Source organism: Polyodon spathula, chromosome 19 (assembly GCF_017654505.1).
Source record: "Polyodon spathula isolate WHYD16114869_AA chromosome 19, ASM1765450v1, whole genome shotgun sequence".
NCBI lineage: Eukaryota > Metazoa > Chordata > Actinopteri > Acipenseriformes > Polyodontidae > Polyodon > Polyodon spathula.
Genome location: NC_054552.1, coordinates 31,113,206 through 31,137,976, shown reverse-complemented (window position 1 = coordinate 31,137,976; position 24,771 = coordinate 31,113,206). Strand labels below are relative to the sequence as shown.

General features: G+C 43.9%; 1 protein-coding gene across 11 annotated transcripts in view; it reads left to right on the top strand.

The window, feature by feature from the left end:
• LOC121294499 (inositol hexakisphosphate and diphosphoinositol-pentakisphosphate kinase 2-like) overlaps positions 1-24,771 on the top strand; it is a 29,753-nt gene that overhangs the window by 2,780 nt on the left and 2,202 nt on the right. For 3 of the 11 annotated variants that reach the window (XM_041218261.1, XM_041218260.1, XM_041218262.1), the window contains 28 exons: positions 2,354-2,862; positions 4,170-4,365; positions 4,647-4,737; positions 5,680-5,765; positions 5,924-6,078; positions 6,372-6,473; positions 6,651-6,812; positions 7,046-7,167; positions 7,471-7,572; positions 8,032-8,118; positions 8,273-8,348; positions 8,478-8,587; positions 9,739-9,824; positions 9,990-10,115; positions 11,082-11,126; positions 12,149-12,270; positions 12,542-12,724; positions 13,115-13,256; positions 13,590-13,813; positions 14,187-14,314; positions 14,718-14,832; positions 15,248-15,355; positions 15,466-15,582; positions 15,939-16,079; positions 16,576-16,669; positions 17,580-17,702; positions 20,052-20,114; positions 22,746-22,925. In XM_041218261.1, coding sequence (XP_041074195.1) covers positions 2,713-2,862; positions 4,170-4,365; positions 4,647-4,737; positions 5,680-5,765; positions 5,924-6,078; positions 6,372-6,473; positions 6,651-6,812; positions 7,046-7,167; positions 7,471-7,572; positions 8,032-8,118; positions 8,273-8,348; positions 8,478-8,587; positions 9,739-9,824; positions 9,990-10,115; positions 11,082-11,126; positions 12,149-12,270; positions 12,542-12,724; positions 13,115-13,256; positions 13,590-13,813; positions 14,187-14,314; positions 14,718-14,832; positions 15,248-15,355; positions 15,466-15,582; positions 15,939-16,079; positions 16,576-16,669; positions 17,580-17,702; positions 20,052-20,114; positions 22,746-22,925 — 3,436 coding nt within the window. In that variant the 5' untranslated portion in view covers positions 2,354-2,712. The remainder of the gene's footprint in view (positions 1-2,353; positions 2,863-4,169; positions 4,366-4,646; positions 4,738-5,679; positions 5,766-5,923; positions 6,079-6,371; positions 6,474-6,650; positions 6,813-7,045; positions 7,168-7,470; positions 7,573-8,031; positions 8,119-8,272; positions 8,349-8,477; positions 8,588-9,738; positions 9,825-9,989; positions 10,116-11,081; positions 11,127-12,148; positions 12,271-12,541; positions 12,725-13,114; positions 13,257-13,589; positions 13,814-14,186; positions 14,315-14,717; positions 14,833-15,247; positions 15,356-15,465; positions 15,583-15,938; positions 16,080-16,575; positions 16,670-17,579; positions 17,703-20,051; positions 20,115-22,745; positions 22,926-24,771) is intronic. The other 8 variants (XM_041218264.1, XM_041218263.1, XM_041218265.1 and 5 more) reach the window with 8 other exon arrangements.

The following is a 24,771-nucleotide window of genomic DNA, read 5'->3' as shown; positions in this document are numbered from 1 at the left end:
TGTGTGTGTGTGTGTGTGTGTGTGTGTGTGTGTGTGTGCACAAGGCAGGAACGCACAGGTAATGTGCATTTGTTAATGTGAAGGCTGAAGCTCTGCTGGACTCTGTATATTAAGTTTATGTATCTTTTTTTTTTTATATTTGTATTCAGCCCTCCTGATGCTGTACAAACTGGTGCAGAAAGAAGTAGGGGCTGCATGGTGTCAGATAGCTGCTTTGTGGTGCTGCCTGCTCTCAGAGGTTGAAATGGGGGTTGGTTGGTATAGTGCAGGGCTGGGACATGGTGCTTGGGGCGGTGTTAGTGTTTATCTGCTTGACTTTCACAAGCATGCGCAGGAAGTCACTGCAGGGATTAACACATCCTTTTTTTGTGCTGCTCATTAACTGGTGTGTGCAAAGCTCCAGTTCCCTTGAGTTACAGTAACAAGAGTGGGGTTACAGACGGGCCATCTATCTTCATATTTCCAGTGCTATGGAAACCCCTAGGGCACAACATAAGGATTTTTTAGATTTTGATCTGTACACTTTTTGGTTTCAGTAATATACTTGCTAGGATAAAGACTGAATGCTTTAGGTAGTGGGCTTTAACTTGGGGACCATTGTTTAATATCAGACAGGTAATAATCACTATTGGTAACACTTTATTATTTAAAAAACAAATTTTATATATATATATATATATATATATATATATATATATATTTATATATATGTGCAAGCTTCCCTAAAGGCTATATATTCAAACATGCATGTACTACAATCGTAGGCATTTCCAAATATGGAACCAAGGTGGTAAATAGATTTGAGGCGCCAAAAAAGAAAAAAAAAGCCACAATGGTTAATAATTAATTATTCAATGAATTGCTGGATCAAAAATGAACCTTTTTGTGACCTTGTTTGTATTATCCTCCAGTCAGATTTCAGAACTAGTTCAGTACTTGAGGTGCTTTTGTTCTAGTTCATGTTTCTCTGCTGCTTAGTTTATATTCTCTTACCGTTTCAAACCCATTCGCTTTGCTCTGAAAGACAGTTTCCCTCCCTGTGCTGAATTTGTTTTTGTCCGTGTTCTTTTGGGAGTTAAGTCAAGAATCGAGCTTTTCTCTTGAAACGGGGAGGTCATTGTTGTGGTTAGGGGCTGTGGTATTATAAAGAGAAACTTCAGCACATTGTGCAACACGCCGCACATCGACGATGTTCCACAATCCAGCGCAGCTCCCCAAATAAATTCAAAACCAGCGTCTTTCTTAGGTGTAGACTTGCTAAACTGAACTAACTGTGTAGAACACCTAGCAGATGGAATCTAAAACTGCAGCTAAGGAGGAGCGCCCACCATCATGTCATGAAAACTGTATTTACATGTGTGATGGGATCCTACTTTAACTTGTTTTCAAGCAAGGCTTCAATTACATGAATACAGTACTTATTTTGGGAAAGAGCTGCTTGTGTGTTTATTTTTATTATTATTTTAAATCATCACGTCAAAACATCAAAAAAATATCCAATATGAGTCAACAGTTGTTTTTTTTTTTTTTTTTTTTTTTGCAGGCTAAAATCTTCACATGAGCATTGAGTGTTTTGAATGCTCATGTGGATCTCGGTTGTTGTGTAGCTGTTTGAACCATTTCGTTGTGGGGCATTCCATGAATAGTGTGCAGTGCCACACTAATGACAAGCCCAGAATATATTGTGCTGATGCACGGGGAATCTTAGGCTTGCCATTGCATTGGCATTGATGGCTAATCCAGTATAGTGTTGAGTCCCTTTTTAGTCTTGCACAGTTTTTTTGTCAGTATCCTGAGGGTTGAAAGGGTTAAGTCGTATTGCTGTTGTTGTGAAACGGGATTCTCCCTGTCTGCTCTGGATCGTTATCTGGAGAAGATGTGGATCACTCCTCATTCTCTTAAACGTCTTGCTATTCTGTTATGTAATGATGGGTCTTGGCAGACGAAATGCCTTCCATTTCACATTGCTCATCTGTTTGGATACCTGTGGTGAAAGAGAGTCAAATCTCAGTCACCCCACAGCAACAGCTCCTGTTCCCTGGGCTTTGAGCCACGGCTTTCAAAATCCAAAATGTGGAATTGGCTTTGTACAGTATTTGCAACCGTTTGGATTAAAAAAAAAAAAAAAAAAAAAAAAAAAAAAAAAAAAATTGAATTCTGAAGTGCTGTTATTATCTTCATGACTTTGTTTTTTTAATTGGTATTTTTCATCGACTGTAGGTATTTTTGTTGTAACTTGTTGTTGCAACTTATAGTATCCCCAGTAGAACTTCCTCGAAGTAGTCGTGAATGTAGTTTTAAGAGAGTTAAAAACATTTAAAGACCATTGATATATATTTTGTTCCCCTTGCAGGTTCGGGAACATCGAGAGCCTGTGATGATGGTTGGTGCATCGAGTTCCAGGGTTCTTTACTCTTGAACAAAACCTGTGGATTTCTTTTTTTTATTCCTGGGAAAGAAGCTTGCTTAAGTGAGAAGAGACTTCTGAGTCAGAGAATCTCCTAATTAGAACCCCTGTTAAAGCTTGCCTCCTCCAGCCCGCCTTTCTCTTCCTGGCTGTGGGGCTTTTAACCCTCGTTTCTCCTGCCCCTTTTCATAGTTTTTTCCAATTGAGTAATTCCCGATCGCGGCCTCGTGCCCGCGCTCCTCCCCCGCTGTGAGTTGGCGTGCGATGGCACGGCGGGTCGCTGACAGTTGCCACGGTGGGCTGTGATGTCAGCGCCCAGCAGCCCCGACGAGAGCCAGCGCGCCGCTCCCAGATTCTTCGTGGGCTGCGAGGACGATGAGAGCGAAAGCCTGGGGGACACTGCAAGCATGAGGACAGACGTGGAGCTGTACGAGTGCAGTGAAGAGGAGGACACGGTGAGACAGGGGGACATGGGGGAGTATGAGCAGGCTGGAGGAGACATAGTGAGAGCAAAGGCAGAGACACGGTGAGAGAGGGGGACATGGGGGAGTATGAGCAGGCTGGAGGAGACATAGTGAAAGCAAAGGCAGAGACACGGTGAGAGAGGGGGACATGGGGGAGTATGAGCAGGCTGGAGGAGACATAGTGAGAGCAAAGGCAGAGACACGGTGAGAGACTGTGGGGAGAGTGAGATGGGAGTAGAGAGGGAAGAGCTGAGGGAGAGACATTAGGTACATACCTGGAGTTTTATGAGAAATCAGAATAGAGGATTGGGATAGGAGCAAAAGATGAGGGAGGAGAACTAGGAGGTGAGAAGGGAATAAAAGCAGAGGAGAGGGAGTATTGGGACAGACATGAAGGTGTATGAGGACAAGGAAAAGGGAGACTCTGAGAAATGAGGCAAAGTGAAATGGGAGAGGAGGGAATTAGTGCATGAAAAAGAAAACAAAAATTCTAAACGGCGTCCTTGCTTATTTTTGATGTTCTGAAGGATGTATGTGTTTCTTTTATTTTTGTAATGTTTTTTTCCCTATTTTATTGTGTTCTCGTTTTCGTGTGTGCTGCTGTCGCTGTCTAGACATTGTAGTCAGTATATCAAGGTTAAGGAAGAAATAAGGATGTCAGGGGTCTGGAAAGCAGTAACCTTCTGAATCAGAAAAGCAAGTGGATTGAAAGAAAACATACAATCAGGAAAGGACTGTGTGACTCATGTCTGTGCTCTTTAATCCTTAAAGCAACAGAGGGAAGATCAGAAGCATGAGGGGTAACACAGGGCTTCATTTTCCTATTTCTTGTCTGTTCTGGATATTCAGATCCTTTCCCGCACTAATTTGGCTCCTCGGTCATCACACCGGTCAGATGATGATCATCTATGTTTTTGTTCTTGGAAACTGAGGGAAATATTCAAAAAAATGAATTGCCTGTCTTTCATGCCAGCAGGATCTGAGAAGCCCAGTGGTTAGAGTGCTAGTCTGCAGGTTGGAGTTGCACATGGATTGAGTTCTAGGGTTTAGTGTGGAAGGTAGTGGGTGCAAGTGGCTCAGTGGTTAGAGTACTGAGCTGGAGTGTGGAAGGTAGTGAAGGGTGGTAGTAGCTCGGTGGTTGGAACGGTAGGCTGACATGTGGAAGATAGTCTGTGTGAGTAGCTCAGTAGCTGGAGTGATGGGCAGCAGTTGGAATGTGGTTGGTTCATGTTGAGTTCTTCTTGGTTCGGGTAGCTTGTGGGAACTGAACCATGGTCCTCCTTGTTCTCCTCTCTCAGCCCCCTGAGAGACAGATCGTGGTGGGGATCTGTTCCATGACGAAGAAGTCCAAGTCGAAGCCGATGACTCAGATCTTGGAGCGGCTCTGTAAGTTCGAGTACATCACTGTGGTGATCTTCCCTGAGGACGTGATTCTCAATGAGCCCGTTGACAACTGGCCGCTGTGCGACTGCCTCATCTCCTTCCACTCCAAAGGTAGGGTGATGTGTTTGTTTGCAAAACTGCATTCTGTTTTCCGTGCTCTGCTGATGGAACCGCAGCATGCAGATATTACCTTATTGGGCAAAGTACCTTCATTTCTGGAAACCAATACTTGAAATTGTGTGTGTCATCTTCCAGTTGCAGCAGCAAACAGATTTAAGAAAAATACAAACTACCACCCATAACTGGCTGCTTTACATGGTCATCACCATGTTTGCTTTTTGTGAAAAGGATGTGTAGATACATTATTATTATTGTTATTTGTATGTATGCAGGCTTCCCTCTGGACAAAGCAGTGAGTTATGCAAAACTGAGGAACCCACTTCTCATCAATGACCTGAATATGCAGTACTTCATTCAGGACAGGTACTGGAATCCAGCATCACATAGTGCTGTAGTGTTGCCTGCTTGTCAGAGCTGAGGGTCTAGGATGCAGTGTGTCCTAATGGTTGAGGCTAAGTGACTGAGGGGTAGTGTGGCATAGTGGTTAGAGCTAAGGGACTGGGACTCTGCATGGTACAGTGGTATAGAGGCTACTCTCTCTTTTTTTTTTTTTTTTTTTTTTTTTTTTTTTTGGAAGAGTAATATGGTAATCTTTTGTGTATCTGCCAGTCACATATCCGCCCCAACTGTTTATCCCCCATGAACATGCTCTTCTGCAGCGCTAATGTAAAATGGCTACAGGAAAGCGAGTTGTGCTTTCAGTTGAAGTTTTTTTTTTTTTTCATAAACCTATGAATTTTGCCACTGTCCCGACAGCTGGGCGAGTAGCCAGAATTCGTTTATTATTGAACAGAGAAGATTAGTTCAGATATTGTAGATCTCACCAAAGCTTTCATACACTGTGTTGTATGTGGTCCGTGCGCTGCCATTGCTGGTAGTGTCACGTGAGCTGTTCAGTGTGTTGATATGTAAATACATTCAGTTCGCCTGCGGGGGGCGTATCAACTTCAACCCCCATCTCGATCTCCTGCCTGTCACTCAGCAGCGAATGCACGCACCCACACAGCTACTCTGTCACAAGCATCAATACCGTGTATCTTTCTAAACAAGGGACTTAGGGGAGCTCCCTAATAAAAGCTGAATCTGAAAACGATAATTGTGTGAATATAGTAATTCTTACAGCTGTGTATGTGATATTTAAAACAGGATTCATTTATTTGACTTTTTATATTACTCTGGTGCCACCACAGTGGGATATGTGACGGACTACTGCATGTACTCATCCTTGTTGTTCTGTTTGTGTCATGTTACTTGTGAACAGTTTGGTATCCCTTTTATTTAGTTATTTGAACCCCTCCTCTGCAGGAGGGAGGTGTACCGGATCTTGCAGGAAGAAGGGATTGACTTGCCACGCTATGCCGTACTGAACCGGGACCCAGACAAACCAGAAGGTCAGTGCTGTTCAGTGTAACCCGAGATTTATTTTGGTGTCCCTTCCAATATTTTTTTTTTTTTTACTGTGAATGCACTAAAGCAGTGGATAAAATGATTCATTGAGACATGCCTGGGATATTGCTGTGAATCTCGCTCCCTGTATTTCCCTGCTCAGAGTGTAACCTGGTTGAAGGAGAGGACCACGTGGAGGTGAATGGAGAGGTTTTCCAGAAGCCCTTTGTAGAGAAGCCAGTCAGCGCTGAAGACCACAATGTGTACATCTACTACCCCACCTCCGCCGGGGGCGGCAGCCAGCGGCTCTTCAGAAAGGTGGGCTCTCCCTGGCGTCTGCTGGGGCTCTCGCTCTCACTCGCTCTTGTTCCCAGTCGCCTCTCGCTCTGTGTCTAGCTGTCTCTTACGACCTAAGAGCAATATTGTTCTCTCCAACAGCTTGTCTGTCCAAGGTCATTGATGGAAATATTTGATTTACAATATTATTATTGTGTAAAGTAAAACATTTAATGAAACAGTACTGATTCCCTCGGAACGATGTTGCTTGTATGTCTAATTTGTGGTTCCCTGTCTAATGCATTAACATGCAGCATGTGCTCCTCCCTGTGTAGATCGGGAGCCGCAGCAGTGTGTATTCCCCGGAGAGCAGCGTGAGGAAGACCGGCTCCTATATCTACGAGGAATTCATGCCGACCGACGGAACTGACGTGAAGGTACAGTACTGCTGGATCCACTCTGGTTAAATACACTGCAACATCATCAAGATCTGTGTACAGTCTGAACACAAAATACAAAGGAAATCAGTGTTTCTAATGAAACCTGGACTATGGTGAGTCTTTTGTAATTCTAATTGTATGGGTCTTTTTCTTGGGTGGGATTCTTCTCGCCAGGTCTACACAGTGGGGCCTAACTATGCCCACGCAGAGGCACGCAAGTCTCCTGCACTGGATGGAAAGGTGGAACGAGACAGTGAAGGGAAGGAGATCCGCTACCCCGTCATGCTCACTGCCATGGAGAAACTTGTTGCTCGTAAGGTCTGCATGGCGTTTAAAGTGAGTCAAATGTTTTTATTATGAATTCAATATTTACGCTTGTAATGAAGGTAATGTCTTTGTATTTAATTGCAGTCATATCTATAATGCACTCTATTCTGCAGTGATGTTGCTGGTTCATGCTTTCAGCGGCCCTGTTCAGTTATCTAGCAGTCGTGCCCTTCAGTTGTGTGTTTTGTCAGATTCTGTTTGCTAACTGGTTCTGATTGTCCCACCACATGTCCTGGTCACAGCAAACAGTGTGTGGATTTGACCTGCTGCGTGCCAACGATCACTCTTACGTCTGCGATGTGAACGGGTTCAGCTTTGTGAAGAACTCCATGAAGTACTACGATGACTGTGCCAAGATCCTGGGGTATGTGTGGCTCTCCTCCTCTGGGGAAGGAGCTGTACAGGCTGCACATGCTCTGCATCGGTGTGTGGCGGGACAGCTTTGTTTCGCTGTGGGTGTAGAAATTTAAGTCGCAATATGCATACAACAGGAGATGCCATCGCATCAGTTAATGTACTCGGTTAGTCCCTCTTTAGAAAAAAAAAAAGTAATTGTGACTGTGTTCTACGCTCTTACGTCAATGTAAATGATAAATAGTGAAACGGGAGGTGAGATTGCCATCATATTTGGGGGGGAAAAAAACCTGCTTCTTCTTGTTTCTGGCAGGAATATAATGATGCGGGAGCTGGCTCCCCAGTTCCACATTCCCTGGTCCATCCCTACAGAAGCGGAGGATGTTCCTATTGTCCCCACCACATCAGGAACCATGTGAGCAGCAGCTCTGGGGATGGGAAGGTGTCGCGGTGTATTAAAAGGGATTGGATCTAACACAGTCGTTTCAGAAGTCCTAGCTGTCATACACTTCCGTTCTCCTATACGGTTCTCAAATGTGCATTCTTTAAATAAGTACACACTGTAGCAAATGTATTTTCTTTAAAAAAGATGCCATTTGGTACGGCATTAAGGTCTCAATTTGTTTGCCTTGCTTTCCAGGAGTGTCATTGGGTTTAAAGTATCTTAGTGGTTGTAAAGCATGTCAGTCAATAGGGAAAGCAGCTGGGTGGTTACATACAGGGTCCTGAAAGGGTGGGGAAAAATTCACTATCCAGGTGAAGTAACCAAGAGTGCAAGATTGCTTGTTTTAAACTAGTAGTAGGATGTGTCCCATCATTGGAGAGATGCTGTAAATACAAAGCAGGATGCGCTGATTCACGTCTCCTCCCTCAGGATGGAGCTGCGCTGTGTTATTGCAATCATTCGACATGGAGATCGAACCCCCAAACAGAAAATGAAGATGGAAGTCAGGAACCCAATGTGAGTTGTTTTAATTCTCTTCAGATTTGGTGGGTTTGTTTTTTTTAACTCTTAGTCCTGGCGGGACCTCAATCTCCTGTCTTATCTTAGTGCTGTATGTTAACACGTGCCGTCTGTCCAAAATGAATTCTAGTCACGTTTGGCTTTCTTTCAGGTTCTTCGATCTGTTTGAGAAATACGAGGGGTACAAGACTGGGAAACTGAAGCTGAAGAAGCCAAAACAGTTGCAGGTGAGACCGGGCAGGAGAGGGAGGGGGTGGTGCAGTCGCTCATATGGTATGAAGATCATCATCGCTGCTCGACCATGGGCTTGTTCACCACACCCACGCGTTCATACCTTCTATTCCGTCCTTCTTCAGGAGGTGCTGGACATCGCTCGGCAGCTGTTGGCTGAACTGGGCCAGCACAACGACTGCGAGATCGAGGAGAAGAAATCCAAACTGGAGCAGCTGAAAACTGTGCTGGAGATGTAAGTGTCAGAATGGGATTGGGAATAGCGAAAGGAATTCTGAACCCTATCGGAAACTGTAGCAAAATATAGACGACTGCAGTTCAGGTTCGCTTACCATTACTGTGATTATCTGCACTTTGTTGCTTATGCCAGTTTACTACACTGGCTTTGCAATTTGTCTGTAATGTGCTTGCTAATGTGTTGCCATGTTTTACAGACGTGCTACCACTAGTTCCTAGTCCTCCATGGTTCATGTGTGTTTGCATTTCGTTAGAGCTGGCTGACTGTTTCCATCTTTTTTCCTCTCTTCCTTTCTCTTTCTGAAGGCAGTCGACTGTGAATGACTATCAGTACTCTCTCCTCACCCCTGTTGTTTTTGACAGGAGTAAAAGGTTTTGTCTTTTTGTTACTGGCATTATAATCCCAACCAAGCAACCACTTCACTTCCATCGGAACAGCAACCCGTCGCCTGTACTTGCTGTCTAATCCTAATCATCTTCTAACTCCCTGGGTTGTCAGTAAATATTTTAGGGCACCTCAGGGGGGGGAGGTCATTACCTCAATGGTGTCATTAATTCAGTGAAGCGCAGGGAAGGGGCACATCCAGGTTAACCCTTAGTGGCCCATTTATTCAGTGCTTATCAGGCTCGTCGGGTCCAATTTATTTTCACACGCTCTGTTTATTTTACACGCGCTGTTTAAATTTTCTTTTTTTTTCAGAGTAAAAGAGGTTTAAAAGGCAGTGCATGGCAAAAGGACATCAGTAGTGCATCTCCAGCCAAGCCCCACCCCTTGTTCACTGTATTTTTCACATGCCTCTTTAAGACGTGCATACTGATAAATCCTCTCCTGATCACTCGTTTTGTCATCTCCGTGTGCAGTTCTCTTCAGATCAATCAAATCCTCTGTGCCGTGTCTTCCCGTCTTGCTGTGTCGACTAGTTGAGGTTTAACCCCTGCCCCCCGTTACCTGTGTGCCGTGCTGATATGTTGTACTGTCTTTTTTGATTTCGAGTGGGGTCTCTACCTGTGTTCTGCGTTGTCTTACACGCTTGCCTGTTTTTCTAATGTACTACACAGTTAATAAATAGGAAGCACAATCTGTGTGCATGAGGGTTTGAGAAATATTGAGCCATTCCAGATTTAACTTTTTCTTGCTGCTGTTTGCAGGTACGGCCATTTCTCTGGGATAAACAGGAAGGTGCAGCTAACCTATCTGCCTCACGGGCAACCCAAAACCTCCAGTGAGGAGGAAGGTATGTGTGTGTGTTTGTGATATCCAGTTCTGTCTCCCATAACAATGCGGCGTTAGTGCTGCCTTTTTCCTTGATTAGACGTTATTAAAGATGCCTAGTACTGTTTTAAAGGTGATCCACCCCATACAGAATACTCTGAGAACAATGTATTGTCTTCTCCTGCAGATTCTCGGAAGGAGGGTCCGTCTCTGTTGCTTGTTTTGAAGTGGGGAGGCGAGCTGACCCCGGCTGGCAGAGTACAAGCAGAGGAGCTGGGCAGAGCATTCAGATGCATGTACCCGGGAGGGCAAGGTACAGATCTGCTGACACACAGTTACTGCATTCCTCTAAGCACAGCACAGGTGGAAATAAGGCTCCCATTGCACAGCACTTTTCAGTCCTGGTTTAATAAGACACACCTCACCTGAGCTTGTCACCTATACACTGTGGCTAAACAAGAAATTAAACCTGTAATCCACGTTTCTAGTATGAATGGGGGAGAGACAGCAAGACAAAAATAAGAAATGTGTATATTAAAAAAAAAAAAAAAAAAAAAAAAAAACACAATCTTGGAGGTGTTTCTTTAACCCTTTGCAGTCCTATGTCGGACCAGGTCTGACATTACAATTTTCCCTTTCCCTTCCGATACCGGACCCTGTCCGACATCATCCTGAAAAAACCGAGAAAACCTTTCAACGGCAGAGTGAGACCGATAGGGCATATCTGAAAGGACCCCATCCACTACAGAGATAACATGGACATAACAAAGGAGGTAGCTGCTTCTGCATCCAGCGCTCAAAGAATATCACGGACATTTGCAGAGCCTTTTGGAGATGTTATAGTAATAAAATAATTACTTGGATCTCATTATTCAGGAGTTTGGTGATAAAACGAGTGATCAGGAGAGGATTTATCAGTATGCACGTCTATAAAGAGGTATGTAAAAAATACAGCGAACAAAGGGTGGGGCTTGGCTGGAGATACAGTACTGAGTGTCCTGTTTTACTCTGGGGGAACAGCGTGTGTAAAATAAACGGCGCGTGTGAAAATAAACTGGACCCGACGCGCCTGACAAGCGCTGAATAAACGGACTGCAAAGGGTTAAGAGTGAAGCTTATTTTCACAGGATAGCATGACAAGTGAAATGTGATCTTTCCAGACAGTGATACTGGTGATCCTGCACTGGTCTCCTTTTTTGCGTTAAAGGGATTGCAGTCTGAAGTGGCAGTTTCCTTTTAATTATTTTCTTCCCTCTTGCCTTTTTGACTCGTTAACTAGATGGTAGCGGCAGAGCCATTGGCTGCGAGTCTCCTATTGACTGTGGTAAGAAGGGCTTTGGAGACCTTTCCTCTTCGTATTAACTCTGGCCCGTAGCCTTGCTGCTTTCACCCCACTAAACCCCCCTTCTGCACCCTAACACATCCATTAGACTAACAACTCTGGGTGTGCAGAAATATCTTCCTCCACTCTGTGGGACAGACAGGAAAACTCTTACAGCTTGGTGCCTGTCCTTTTTGGGATTCCTTTTGTTGGGATTTCTTTGATTTGTATTATTCTTGATGCAGAATATGTTATGTTGAATCAATGCCCCCCCACCCCCCCACCCCACAAAATATAAATACAAACTGTTACTTAGCCTCAGTAAATCTCCAGGAACAGATGTTTGAATTTGGGTCTTGATTCTTGACTCTGAGATTACTCTTCCCAAACGTGTAGTGCCCTGTAGCTGAAACAAGTTCAGAGTGGGACCCACACCGTTCAAAAAGCGCAGCCTCTGGATTGTACACTATTGATTTTGATACTCGTTCAGCTAGAAACTCCTAGAGCCTTTTTCTGTAAACTGTGTTTCAGATTTGAAATCATTTTTTTGTTTTTTTAACAAAGAGGAAGTATCTGAAGGTCCCCCTTTTATTGTATCCTGCTGTCTGCTAATATGATTTCTCTGACTGCTGGATGTAATGGATGGATTCCTGAGCTCTGACTGGCTGGCTCTTTTTTCTGCGTTAGGGTTTGATCATAATGGACGTGAGCATGCAAGCAACTTTTTTCTTTTTTATAGTTTTGTTTTTAACAGTAACTGAACATTTTTGTAATGCCTTCTTGCCTTATAATACATGTTACAGAAGCTGTTTTTCTTTGTGTTATATAAGGGCTAACTCTGGATAGATCTGGGTACGCCTTTAAACAAGCATTTTAGGTGGGTAAGTTTAGGCCTCGGCTATAAAATAGCTTATGGACTAACGCAGTTTCATTTTGAACTCTAGGTGAGCATTGCGGGTTTCCCAGTCCACAGGCTGCACCGTCCTGTACAGAGCGACACTAACGCTGTGCTGTTCTCACTCTAGGCGACTATGCAGGGTTTCCAGGCTGTGGGCTACTCAGACTGCACAGCACTTACCGACACGACCTCAAGATCTACGCCTCTGACGAGGGGAGGGTGCAGATGACAGCAGCAGCCTTTGCCAAAGTAAACGCACAAAAAAATAAATACGTTTATATATATATATATATATATATATATATATATATATATATATATATATATATATGCATGCACCTTGAATGCAGAAGCTTAATGGAGTCTGCAGCAATTATGACTTCATGCACAGCAGCTTCTGCATTTCAAAAAAATACATTGCGGTTGCACCAGAGCTAGTTTTTCATTTGTGAAGCTAGAAATTCAGGCTGATCTCCTTGTTTGTGGATAGTGACCTCACTGGGCTCTCTCTTTGTTGCAGGGGCTGCTGGCTCTGGAGGGGGAGCTGACCCCCATCCTCGTCCAGATGGTCAAGAGTGCCAATATGAACGGGCTGCTGGACAGTGACCGCGACTCGCTCAGCGGCTGCCAGCATCGGGTGAAGGCGCGGCTCCATGAGATCATGCAGAAGGACCAGGACTTCACCGAGGAGGACTTCGACAGGGTAACTGTACAGCCAGTGCTGGTATTTCTGTAAAATGCTTGTTTTGAGGTTTTTTATTTATTTTTATTATTTATTTATTTATTTATTTATTTTTGTATTAGTAATCACTTCTATACCAAGCCAAGAAAAAAAAAATAAAATAAAAAAAAATAATAATAAGAATTGTCTGCAGTATTCATGAATGTAAAGTATGGGCTGTTGATGATTTCATGGGAGCTGAGTTTTAGTTTAGTGCTAATCAGGGTCTTTGAAACAAATGGTGCAGTACATTGTAATGTAAAAGATAGGGGTGAGGTTTAGATGTAACAAATAGTAATAAATAAATTACAAAACTATATGTTTCCTGCAGAGGCACTGTATATGCAGACGCATGTTTTGCACTTTTTGCAGCTGTCCCCCACTGGCAGTACATCCGTGCTGAACTCCATGAAGCTCGTTGGGAACCCAGTGCAGACCTGTGACCGAGTCTATGCACTCATCCAGAGCCTCACATCCCAGATCCGCACCAGGCTCGAGGACCCCAAGTCTGCAGGTAAACGATGGGGGACGAATGTGTGATGTGAAGCTTCCTCTCCTTTTCATATTCCATTCCCTGCATGTAGATGGCATATGTAAATAGTGCACGTCCTAATGTTCTTTTTTTGATTGATGTTGATGTAATGCAATGTGCTTTTGCTGCATCAGAGATATTAGTGGTTGACAAAAAATATGATCAATTGTTTTTTCTATTTAAATAAGTCTTACTTGAATGCAGCTTTAGAGTGGTTGTCCCTTCTGTATATTATGTCTTTAATTTATTGCATACCTTTTAGGGAGTTCCATAGGCATTAGAGATGCATTGTCTTGCCTCCCTTCCACCTCTCAGATCTGCAGCTGTACCATAGTGAGACTCTGGAGCTGATGCTGCAGCGCTGGTCCAAGCTGGAGCGAGATTTCCGCATGAAGAGCGGCCGATATGACATCAGCAAGATCCCCGACATCTATGACTGCATCAAGTACGATGTGCAGCACAACAGCTCCCTGGGGCTGGAGGACACGCTGGAGCTCTTCAGACTGTCCAAAGCGCTCGCCGATATCATCATCCCGCAGGTTGTAGCATTCGGATACACAAAGACCTTTGAAATAATGCATTATCGACACGTTTGCATCCTACCGAGTCTGTTACTGTTATATACTTTATGAATGCACTGAAATCCGTTGAATGCAAACAGCAAAAAAATTGAAACTGGAAGGGGGAGGGACACAACTAATTTGGTCTGCTTTTTTTCAGCACGTAGTAGGCAGTGGAGCGAGACTAATGAAATTCTTGCCCTACTCCTGAATTGGGGTAGGACACTTCATTAGTGGTGCAGATTTAGACATGTTCTGCTGAGAGAGGAGACACCACCAGTGTAAGCTGTTGTGAATGCAGAGCTCTTTTAGTGATTTGCTCATGCCTTGCTCCCTCTCCTCCTCCTCACAGGAGTATGGCATCGACAAGGAGGAGAAGCTGGACATTGCCTACACCTACTGCCTCCCGCTTATCAAGAAGATCCAGCTGGACATGCAGAGGACACATGAGGACGAGTCTGTCAACAAGCTGCACCCTCTGTGAGTGCCTGCTCTCCCCTCTCTCTCTCTCTCTCTCTCTCTCTGTATGCCTAGAAATCTGCCAACCTGCTACTCTCAGCATCATTTATCATCTACATAATTCAGATATTTAATAACTAGCGTTTTAATGCTCTACTGTTTTTGTTTTGTAATATTCGCTATGTTTCTGCTTGCGCCATTATTTTTCATGCTTCTGAAAACTTTCTTCAAGGCTGATTTTGTGGAAAAGCCTATTGCTGTTGTGTTAAGCAAAGTAGTTACCTTCGTTCCTGTTCCCTGTATGTCGTAGGTGCAACTTCCCTTGAACAGCAAAATCAAATCAAGTCTTGATTTTGAGCAGATTGTTGGGGGAAAAAAAGAGTATGGGTGTAGCTGTGACAGACTCCTGTCATTGGTGTTTCAGGTACTCTCGTGGAGTGATGTCACCGGGCCGTCACGTGCGGACACGGCTTTATTTCACCAGCGAGAGCCACGTGCACTCCCTACTCAGTGTCTTCCGCTACGGTGGCCTTCTGGATGTAAGCGTGCACTCCCTTGAGGTTGGCGTTAGTGCTAGCAGAGGTCTCAGTCCAACGTGTCCTGCGATAATAATAATGCCCTTAAACATTTGGTAACCTAAGAACCAATGGTGATGAGATTTGTACAACAAAAAAGCAGAAAAAAAGAGATCACCTGTTTGCAGTTATTTACAGTTTTTGTTTGGATTCCTTCCACTACTGCACAGCTTGCAGTTGACCCCCATAATGCTGGTAGAGGCAGGAGCATGTCTGTTCAGTTCAGTTACAAGAAGTGTCAAAAAGGCAAGTTTATTTCCTTGCAACTGAGTACTTCCCATAAACTTGTCTGTCATTGAATCGGGCTGCATGTTTATGAATAAATAAAAAAAAGAATATGGTAGAAGTACATCTCTGCCTGTCCCTGTGTGTCTGGCAGGAGCTGAATGACCAGCAGTGGAAGAGGGCGATGGATTACCTGGGTGCGGTCTCGGAGCTCAACTACATGACCCAGATCGTCATCATGATCTACGAGGATAACAACAAGGTGTGTTGGAGTGACAGTCCTCTGTCTTGTAGCTGCGGTTCAGTCTTGTGGTTTGTGCCGAGGCACGGCTGCCTCTGCTAGTCATTAAGCCATCGTGTGCTGTTGTGCAGGACCCCTCGTCGGAGGAGCGATTCCATGTGGAGCTGCACTTCAGCCCCGGGGTGAAGGGGTGTGAGGAGGAGGAGAACGCACCCATGGGGTTTGGGTTCCGTCCCGCCTCAGCTGAGGCAAGTCTACCTAGGGGGTGGGGTGGAGGATTATGAGTACTTGCTTTCAATCATTTGTTTCTGTGGAACAGCACACCTGGGATGCAAGGAAGGCAACTCAGCTGTGTGATATATGTCACTTTGAGCTTTCTAACCAAAAAGACGCAACAACAAATTGTCTAATTGTAGTCTAATGGAACTTATTATCAAAGAAAACAGGGCTTTAATGATTTTTGGTTTTTTTTAAATAATGGTGATACTGGTCCAGAGAGGTTTAAGTCGGCAGAGACGGATCAGAATACTTAGTTCTACAGTGTGCTGTTTTAGTGGAGAAGCTGTATATTAATGCCAGCCCCTTCCTGTCCTGCCCCTGACAGAACGAGGAGAAGCAGACAGACCCTGGCAGCATAGAGGATCTGTCCCATGATGAACCGGACCGGGCGGTGCCCCTTTCCGAGCCAATCGGCATCCACAGGAAGTCCCTACTCACCCGCACGCCAAAGGCTGGCTCCATGGAGGTATGTGGGGTTACCATATCAGCAAATCGGGTCTTTCAGTATGAATCCACAGGGTGCTTAATCCCTGAAACACACGTTTGCCACAGAAGAATGAAACGTGGGCGGTGGAGCCACCAAATGATGGGGATCAAGATTCTTTGACTAACGCCATGGATCATTAAAGGGTCCTAACGTAGGTTTTAACATATTCCCAGCTTAATACAGACACAGTAACATTGCAAAGTGGCTTAATAACTTTATCTAGAGAAACCCGGGTGTCTATTTGCAAAAGGACATTCTTTAGTAAATATTTAGCAATTTGGAGACTGTCTATCAGTCAGTCACACTAACTATTTTTACTTATCCAATTGTGCTAAAAGTTCCAGGATCTGGAGGAGGCTGTGTGTCACAATTTTAATTTTACATGCACATACAGAGGATACTGGTCATGGTGCTCTACCCTGTCTACAGCTGTGATGGAGGATGAGTGTTGCTAGCATGCTTTTTTTCTCATCAGGTTCTGTCTGAAACCTCTTCTTCCAAGTCTGGGGGCTACCGCCTCTTCCCTTCCTACTCCCGACAGTCTCCAGAAATGAAACAGAGCGGCTTAGGTTTGTATCGGTTTGGTCTCTTCTTACATTATCAGAAATTACACGAAAGTGTTTCTGTCATTACTGCTTGGTAAAGTAATCTGTGCGGGTGAACCATCGGTCAAGTTTTCTGTACTTCCATCAACACAGGATCAGGATTTCGTCACACAGCCAGTGTGGTTTTCTCTAGTCGTGTCTGATCTGGTTTGTAGAATGTTTTTAAAAGGCTGCAGGTGTTTTAGCAGGTCGTACTGTAGACCTCTGCAGTTGCATACATTTCCATGTGGGAGATTCTCACTTGGGGGTGGGGGGGTTAATACTGATGAGCTGCCTTTTTAAGTGTATCCTGAATTGGCTTGTTAGATATGAGATTGGGATTGCTATTCTCTTGGAAGGGGACAGTACAAAGAACTTAGGTGTTTTATAGTATGTGAAGCACAGCAGAGCTTTCCTTTGCCTTCAGAATGACGGCCTCTCTGTTTCCCCCAGTGAATGAATGCTTGAGCCTCTCTTGACATTTTTAAAACTCCCCTCGGCTCTTATCTTAATGAGGCTGTCAACTCGAAAGCATTGCTTGTGTGGCCCCTGGGTGTTACCTTCATGTATAGCCCTGGCTATTGCAGCTGAAACTCCCGTTGTCTATCCGTTATGCCACAAAAAGGTTGCTGCGTGAAAGGTAAAGATAGTCGATATTTGCTTTTTCTTATAAAATGATGTGAAGTCTTAGACACTTCATATTCAGAGGGTAAAAAGGCACGTTTCCCCTTGACAACATTTCCTGCACTGAACCATGCTGCCTGTGTGTTCTGGTGTAACTCTTTATCCTTGTTCAAGCTGATTCACAGATTGAATAACCAACCGCATGTTGTGATGTGGTTACTAATCTAACCTCCTCCCCCCCCCCCCCCCCATTCCTCGTTCTCCTACACAGGGTCCCAATGCGCAGGGCTCTTCAGTACAACTGTCTTGGGGGGGTCCTCTAGCGCCCCCAACCTGCAGGACTACGCTCGTACGCACCGCAAAAAATTCTCCAGCAACCTCTCCTATAAAGACGGTACGTTCCCACGCTTATTTCTTTGCCGGGGGTTTTGTGATGGTTTTTTTTTAATTTGGGAGGGAATTGACTCTATTTCTTTTAGAAAAATGTATTTTTAAATTTAGTAATACAACATGAAACCAACCAATATTTATAAAATTACATGGACTGTAAAGATCAGTACAAGTAAACTTTGAATACCCTGCATTATGTAGATGCTTTGCAGTTATCATAAGTATGTGATTTACTAAACCTGATGTTGAAAATAAATCATGAACCGTACACCCCTGCAGGGCTTGCCTATAACTTTGAGTCAAGTCCATCTCAAGATCGTTCTGCAGAGCGCTGTCATGAGTCCTGCTCAATCCTGCGCTGCTGTATGGTAACTTAACATTCGTTCCAGTGTAAGGATTGTGTCCTCCCATTCTCTCAATGTGTTTGTCCATTCTCTGTCCAGCTTGCTTAGTGACACAGAGTAATCCGAAATGAGCAAAGGAATTAACGCAGCAGTGTAGTACTTTTCTATGCCAGTTTGGAGGCTGTGAGCTAAATACTGTCCCAGCCTTTGGTGTGCTTTCAGATGAAAAAGAAACCCTAATCAATGTGGAGAAAAACGGTATTCAGTAATGGCAGCACCTGGGGTTTGGGGTCTGTTTATCATTGCTAGTCTGTGCTGTGAGATGTATTGTACTTTTTATATATGAATTATTGTTACTGTTCCTTTATTTGGTTTTTACCAACATCGACAACGACATCCAGTAAACCACAAATGCATTGCTCAGTCTGGAAAGGATAGGGTTCAACAGAATACAATGTCTTCCTCTAAACTCTGTTTGTGTTGAATGTCCCGGTTCTTGGTTTTGCCACTTATTGCAAAGGCAAGTGTAATTACTGTAGGCAACAACCAGGTGTCAGAAACATCCCGTCCAAATACAAAAGGTGAAGGTTCGGCTTGCCCACATTCTCACTGTCTTGCATTTAGAGCCAGACTGTCTCGTTACACACGCTCATTCTTACTGCCTTGTGTTTAGAGCCAGACTGTCTCGTTACACACTGATCATTTTTGGCGATATGGCAACATGACCTAACAGGCATGGATGAAACCTCCTGTAAACTGTACACCTAACAACACTGCCACTGCATGGGGAGGGAGAGGGTGACAAACCTGCATGGAACACCTCTTCAAATTGGCATGGAATCTCTGGAGATCACACCGTCTTGGTGGTGGTTTGGTTTTGTTTTTTTATAATGATAATTTTGACTGTCATATAGTAGCCCTTCAGTGTGTTTCCTGGTTCCTCCATTGGGGGGAGCTGTTGTACATCAAATTGACAACAAAAATCAAGCACCACTGCAGTTTTAACTATGGTGGCTCTTCAATTCTGCTGGCTCACTGGGGCCTAGTTCTTCTGTGCGTCACCACAACAACCACTAGGGGTCACGGTGCCGGCACAATGGGATATTGTTAGGCAGCAGCTGCCATTTTAGAAAACCTCCATACAGGTTGTGTGGTGTCCTTAAACAAAAAAAACAACAAAAAAAAACACAACCTCCCACATTGGCTTTATAATATCCTGATCAATATCACAGTGTTTGAGGTTGGTAAAGCCTGTCCTTATCAGACTTCAGCAGAAAGCCTTGTTCTTTTTCTTTAGAAGTGTGCTAACACAGACTACAAGAAATGCTTTACCATAGGCTCTGTGTTTTGTGTGTGTGATGTTTGTTATCGGATGTAAACGAAAGGATTCTAAACCTTACAGGTCAGGACCAAAGTCGAGGTCCTCTCTTTGCATTGGATGTGAGGAGAGGGGAGGGTAAGAAGCCTGGGATCGAGTGTGGGGGTGATTCAGAGTGTGGGGAATGTCTCGGCTGTGGAGGATGGCTGTTTTTTCAGTTTTAAGAGGCCTGGTATTTCGAGTGGAGAATGGAAATGACAGCACCCTCTGGGCTGTATTTTATGTTGTCTTGTGCAGGCAATGGGGTGACCGTGAATCAATCTTCTAGATGTTTCTGGGATTCCCTGTCTCTGCGGGACCAAGCTCCTATAAAACTGATCTAGCTGTCCAGTTTGAGAGCAAATGGCTAATTAAGTTCCCTCCCCATGGCTATTATTATTATAGTTATTATTTTATTTTTGTTTTCTCCAAGTACTGTGCATCTCCACCTTCCCAGCATCCACGTTAGGGCATCCTCCCCTCTTCCCTGCCTCCTCCCACCTCAGTACCAGTCCTGACTAAACCAGGAATTCTTGTCCCCCATCCTCTCAAGCTTTGTGCCTTGAACACTGTCCCTGTTTACCCCCCCCCCCCCAATGCAGGTGCAGAGTGAAAGAGATGGTAACTCTAGTGACCTTTTTTATTTCCTCAGAGTTGTTGTCTATGCCGGCAGTAAAGCGATTTTCTGTGTCGTTTGCAAAGCATCCGACTAATGGTACGTCTGCTTCTTTCAAGTATATTTCCACTCCTCCACCTCCCTTGTCTTGCATGATTCTGGGAAAACCCTTTTTTGTAATGAGCTTCCACCTTCATGTTTTCTTACCTCCCCACCTTTCTGCCCATCCGCTTGGATTCTCACCCTCTGATAATCATCTCTGCATTATTTTACATTCTGTCCGTAACCTTCAAGAACTTGTCACCCTCACCTGTTTTTGATTTGTTGTATATATATATATATATATATATATATATATATATATATATATATATATATATATATATATATATATATATATATGTATGTATATGTGTGTGTGTATATATATGAACCATGTGTATATACATACTGTCATGTATATAATTTCAGGATGTTTTGGTTCCCACCCATCTACTGAAAAATATATGATGATTATTAACCCTTCCCCTGTTATCGATGACTGATTTTTGCCGGTTGCTCCATTTTAATGGCTTTTTTAGAAGTAACCACGATCACAGCTTCCTAAGAGGATGGAGTGCATCCTCAAATGTATCGGTACAATATTGAGAACTTAGTGGATTGATGCTGTGATCTGTTTGCCAGCGAAAGCTTTGCCAGTTTGGCTAAATGGGCATCTCTGCTTGCTAAGCAAGCAGAGGCATCTCCCGTTCAGTGTAGGGCACTTTTTTTTCTGTAACTTTAACAGAACATGTCCCAGTTCTTGCTAATGGGGAAAGGGTTACTCTGTGATTTTGTTTCATTCTTAATATTCTTTGTATTATTATAATGTATTTTGTTTTTAATGAAGGCAAAAACATGTATGTGTTTGTTTCTAGTCCTTTTGCAAAGCGAGGAACCAAATCCCTCACGCCTCATGCCTGGTTCCCTCCTCTTAGCAAAACTGTGACACTTTTTGTTAAAAAACTAAAAAACCTAAATGCATGCTGTTGTTTTTTCTTTAGGAATACAGCCTGACAGGCTCTTGGCTCAGTTCAGTTTACTCATTACCAGGATTTGAAATTCCATATTAAACAAACGAGTAGCTGAGATTGAACTCTAACTCAAATGCAGCCTTTTCATTTTCACCTCAAAGTGACCAGTGAGCTAGAATTCCTGATGGAGGTGGTCAGATACATACTGTAGTGGGCATGAGTTTCTACTGTGGGCACATTGCCCATATAATACATTTACTATGGGGGTGGCGCTAATTGGAGAAATATACCCATAATAGTAATAATCATTATTTGATGAATTAGACTATCTCGTTTCAGCTCTATATGGCTGTAGATTCCTCTTAAGGAAAAGCAAGTGATGTGTGCCTGTCCCAGCGACGCTGTTAGTTCAAGGCCTGTCATTTCAGTACTTTAGATAAAGTTTAACTCCTGTATGAATTGACTCGAGACCACTGCAGGATGAAATACAGGGTGTTAAAACCGACCAGTTCTATTCACATAGTGATGTTTTCGTTGGTGATCTGCAGCTACTTCTTCACATGTAAAGAATTGAATATCTTTTTTCCCTTTTCTAAAGCTTATGTTATGCATGTATCTCAACGTCTCTTCAGTTATAGAAGTGGTAGTAACAGTAAGTTTTTAATTTTGTAACCATTAAATGCAAAGCCCAGAGTGTTTAATAACGTGTTAATGCTTTTATGAACTGATTGAGTCTACTGAGATTCTGCCTCTGGTCTTTAAAGATGATCCTGTCTGTCTTTCTACCCACCTAGACATAAAGCAGATTTGAACTCGAGACTCCAGAGATTAAACATTGCATCCTGAATTACAGTCTACCACCATCACCCGCCTACCAGCCTAAATGTTTTAACACCCATTTAAAAAAGAAGTCGTCTGTCCTTCATTAATGTTTTTGCTTATTTGTAACCCTGATGCCTGCTCTTTTTTTATGCTGTCTCTTAACTGGCATTTCTTTTGATTGATGGGTCTCTGATTTATTGAGGGTGTTCCTTTGGGTGTTTGATAGGGTGTAATGGAGTAACAGTGGCACAGGCAACTCTGAGTAGATTGTTTTAAACAGCGTTAGAAACTTCATTCATCAGCCTGGAAAATCTGTCATTTTAAACATTTAAATAAAAGGGTACCAGAACTAATAAAGATGGATTCAAAACACCAGTATATGGGTGGGGGCAAAGCCTTGACCTTTGTTTGTCTTAGTCAGGCTTTTAATTGGCTACTATATGACCTCTGTATGACTACCATATTGGTCAAATGAATACTAAGTAATCCAGATATTAGAGTGGACGACGGCAGGACCGAAGCTCCGAGACTGCTTTTACTGGCCCAGCATGTACTGAATCAGTCTGACGTCTTTGAATGTCATCTTTAATCCAGTTTGGAGAAAAGGCCCTTTTTATGGTCTCAATCCCATGTGGTCCAATAAAATCTATCCAGCTGTCTTTTTAGAAACAATCAAAGAGACAATCTTTTTGATTTTCAGATTTTTGTAAATATGCCCCACTGTGTCTGAGAAGCACTCAAGTAATAGAGGGAGGGAGAGAGAGATGGAGGGGGAGATGGGTTGCAGGCGCTGACCATGCTGCATTGCTGGCCCTTTCTCCCTCCGTCCCTCCTCCTCCTCCTCCTCCTCCTCCCTTTCTGTCCTTCCTCCCTCGTTCTACTTCTTCTTCCCCAGAGGCCCTGGAGGAGCACCATGTTGCCCAGCTCTTGCGGCGGTTCTCTACAGACCAGGCTCTGGGGCGGCACCTATCTATGGACAGGGCGCTGGCCCATCACCTGCACCATTGCTCCTACCACCTGCGCCTGTTCCGCAACTGGTTAATCTCCGGCCAGGACACCATCGAGTGCCTCTACGGTCAGCCCTACAGCACCGCCCTGCTGGCCGAGGCTGGGCCTGCAATGCTTGGCTCTGCTTTGCGCAGCGCTCTTCTCTCACTGCATGCTTGCCTGTGATACCCATAAAGCATTTCTTTTTTTTTGCGCATCTTCAGAAAATCCTTTCTTTGCCTGGGGACCACACCAGCCCAGCTCAGTCTGAGGAAACCATGATCGTGACCCCCCCCCCCCACCTCTGGGGTCTCTGTTCCACAGAAACTCGCAGCTCGTTCCCCCTCTAGTTAACCCTCAGTGCAAGGCACGGATTTTGTATTGACGTCTGTTTTTTTTTTTCTTGCTTTGGGAAAATATTTAAGTTAGTGGTGTAGGGGGTGTAAGTCAGTATACATAGCACACCCAGCTGCTAGGTAGAATTAGCTCAATGGTCTGGAATGCCAAGTTGCAGACCGGAAGGTAGTGGGTTTGAGAAGCTCAGGGGTTTTGCTGCTGTCCTGCACCATGGAAGACGGTGGGTTTAAGAAGCTTGGTGATTAGAGATGAAGGCTGCAGTGTGGAACTTGGCAGGCTTGAGATCCAAGCAGCAAATCCAGTCTGGGAGGTTTTGGGTTGAGCGCTAGCTACAGTTTGGAATATAGTGGGTTGATGCTCGGTGAGTAGTGAATCTGGCAGTATCTGCAGTGGGTGGAATGGATATTGGCACAGTGTGTTCAGGCATGGCTTATCTATCTTTTTTAAACTCACACAGAGGGTGTGTTGGTGAGGTTGGTTGTGTTGAGTTGCATGCATTGTGTGCATCAGAGGTAAGCGCCCGCTCTGGAGAGACTTTGCAAAACTATGATGTGAAATGGCTGTTTACTATGTGCTGCTACATACTGTGTCTGAGCAAAACACCAACTTTATTGATTTTGCTTCTTGGCTAGGGACACTCTCCTCTCGTGATGATACCCACAGACATACCGTGCATCTCTAAACAGACTGGCCCTCTCGGGGAGTGAGGGACAGACAGTCAAACCCAGGAATCAGTACATTGTTTAAAGATGTCATCTTTAGGATTGGGTGTCCCAGATCCACTTCAGAGTGCCTCCTGAGTGCAAAGAACAGTTGTTTTGGCCCTGAGCTGATGGGCTTTGCTTTAGAGCCCTTCTTAAGGCTGGCTGAACTCACTCACTGTTAAATGAGGCATCCCACCTACATCTGTTTAATGGAATTGTTTCGGTCCTGTCCAAACAGCATCGGCAGTCTCCCATCGATCGCCTAATGTTCTGTATAAAGAGGAGGAGACGCAAGAGTTTTTCATCCCACCTGTAATGCAGTGTGTCTGGTTCTCTATCTCAGAGGAGATTACAAGTGAAGTGCATAATGATCCAGTCAGAAGAGAGAATTAAAAAAAAAAATGTTTATAATTTTATTGAGAGCGGTTTTATTAGTTTTGTTAAATCCTTTGATTTCCTGAGAACAGTCTGTACACCTGCGAGTGTTTGTGTGCAAATGCATGAGCTTGAGTGACTGGTTTTCCTTGATGCCCTAAGGCTTGCTTTTTGATAGTAAGATTTCATGACGACTGGGGATTATGGCTGGTCGATTTGTTTCTGAATGACTTGTGCTGTATGTGTCGCATTGTTGCTGGGATCAAACGTTGTACTGTAAATGTTTGGGCGAATGCAATGAAGTGTTATCTAAACAAATCAACATGTTGGTTGAATGACTGTTCATCAATCACATTTTGTTTTGGTTTTTTTTAATAGTTTTTTGCCCGCCATGCTTGATGACAGGTATTCTGCAGAGCGGCATGACCCTGTTTGGATGTCGTCTAGACTCTAGATGCGTGTGTTTGTATTGATTTGGCTTCAGAAAATTCATAATTG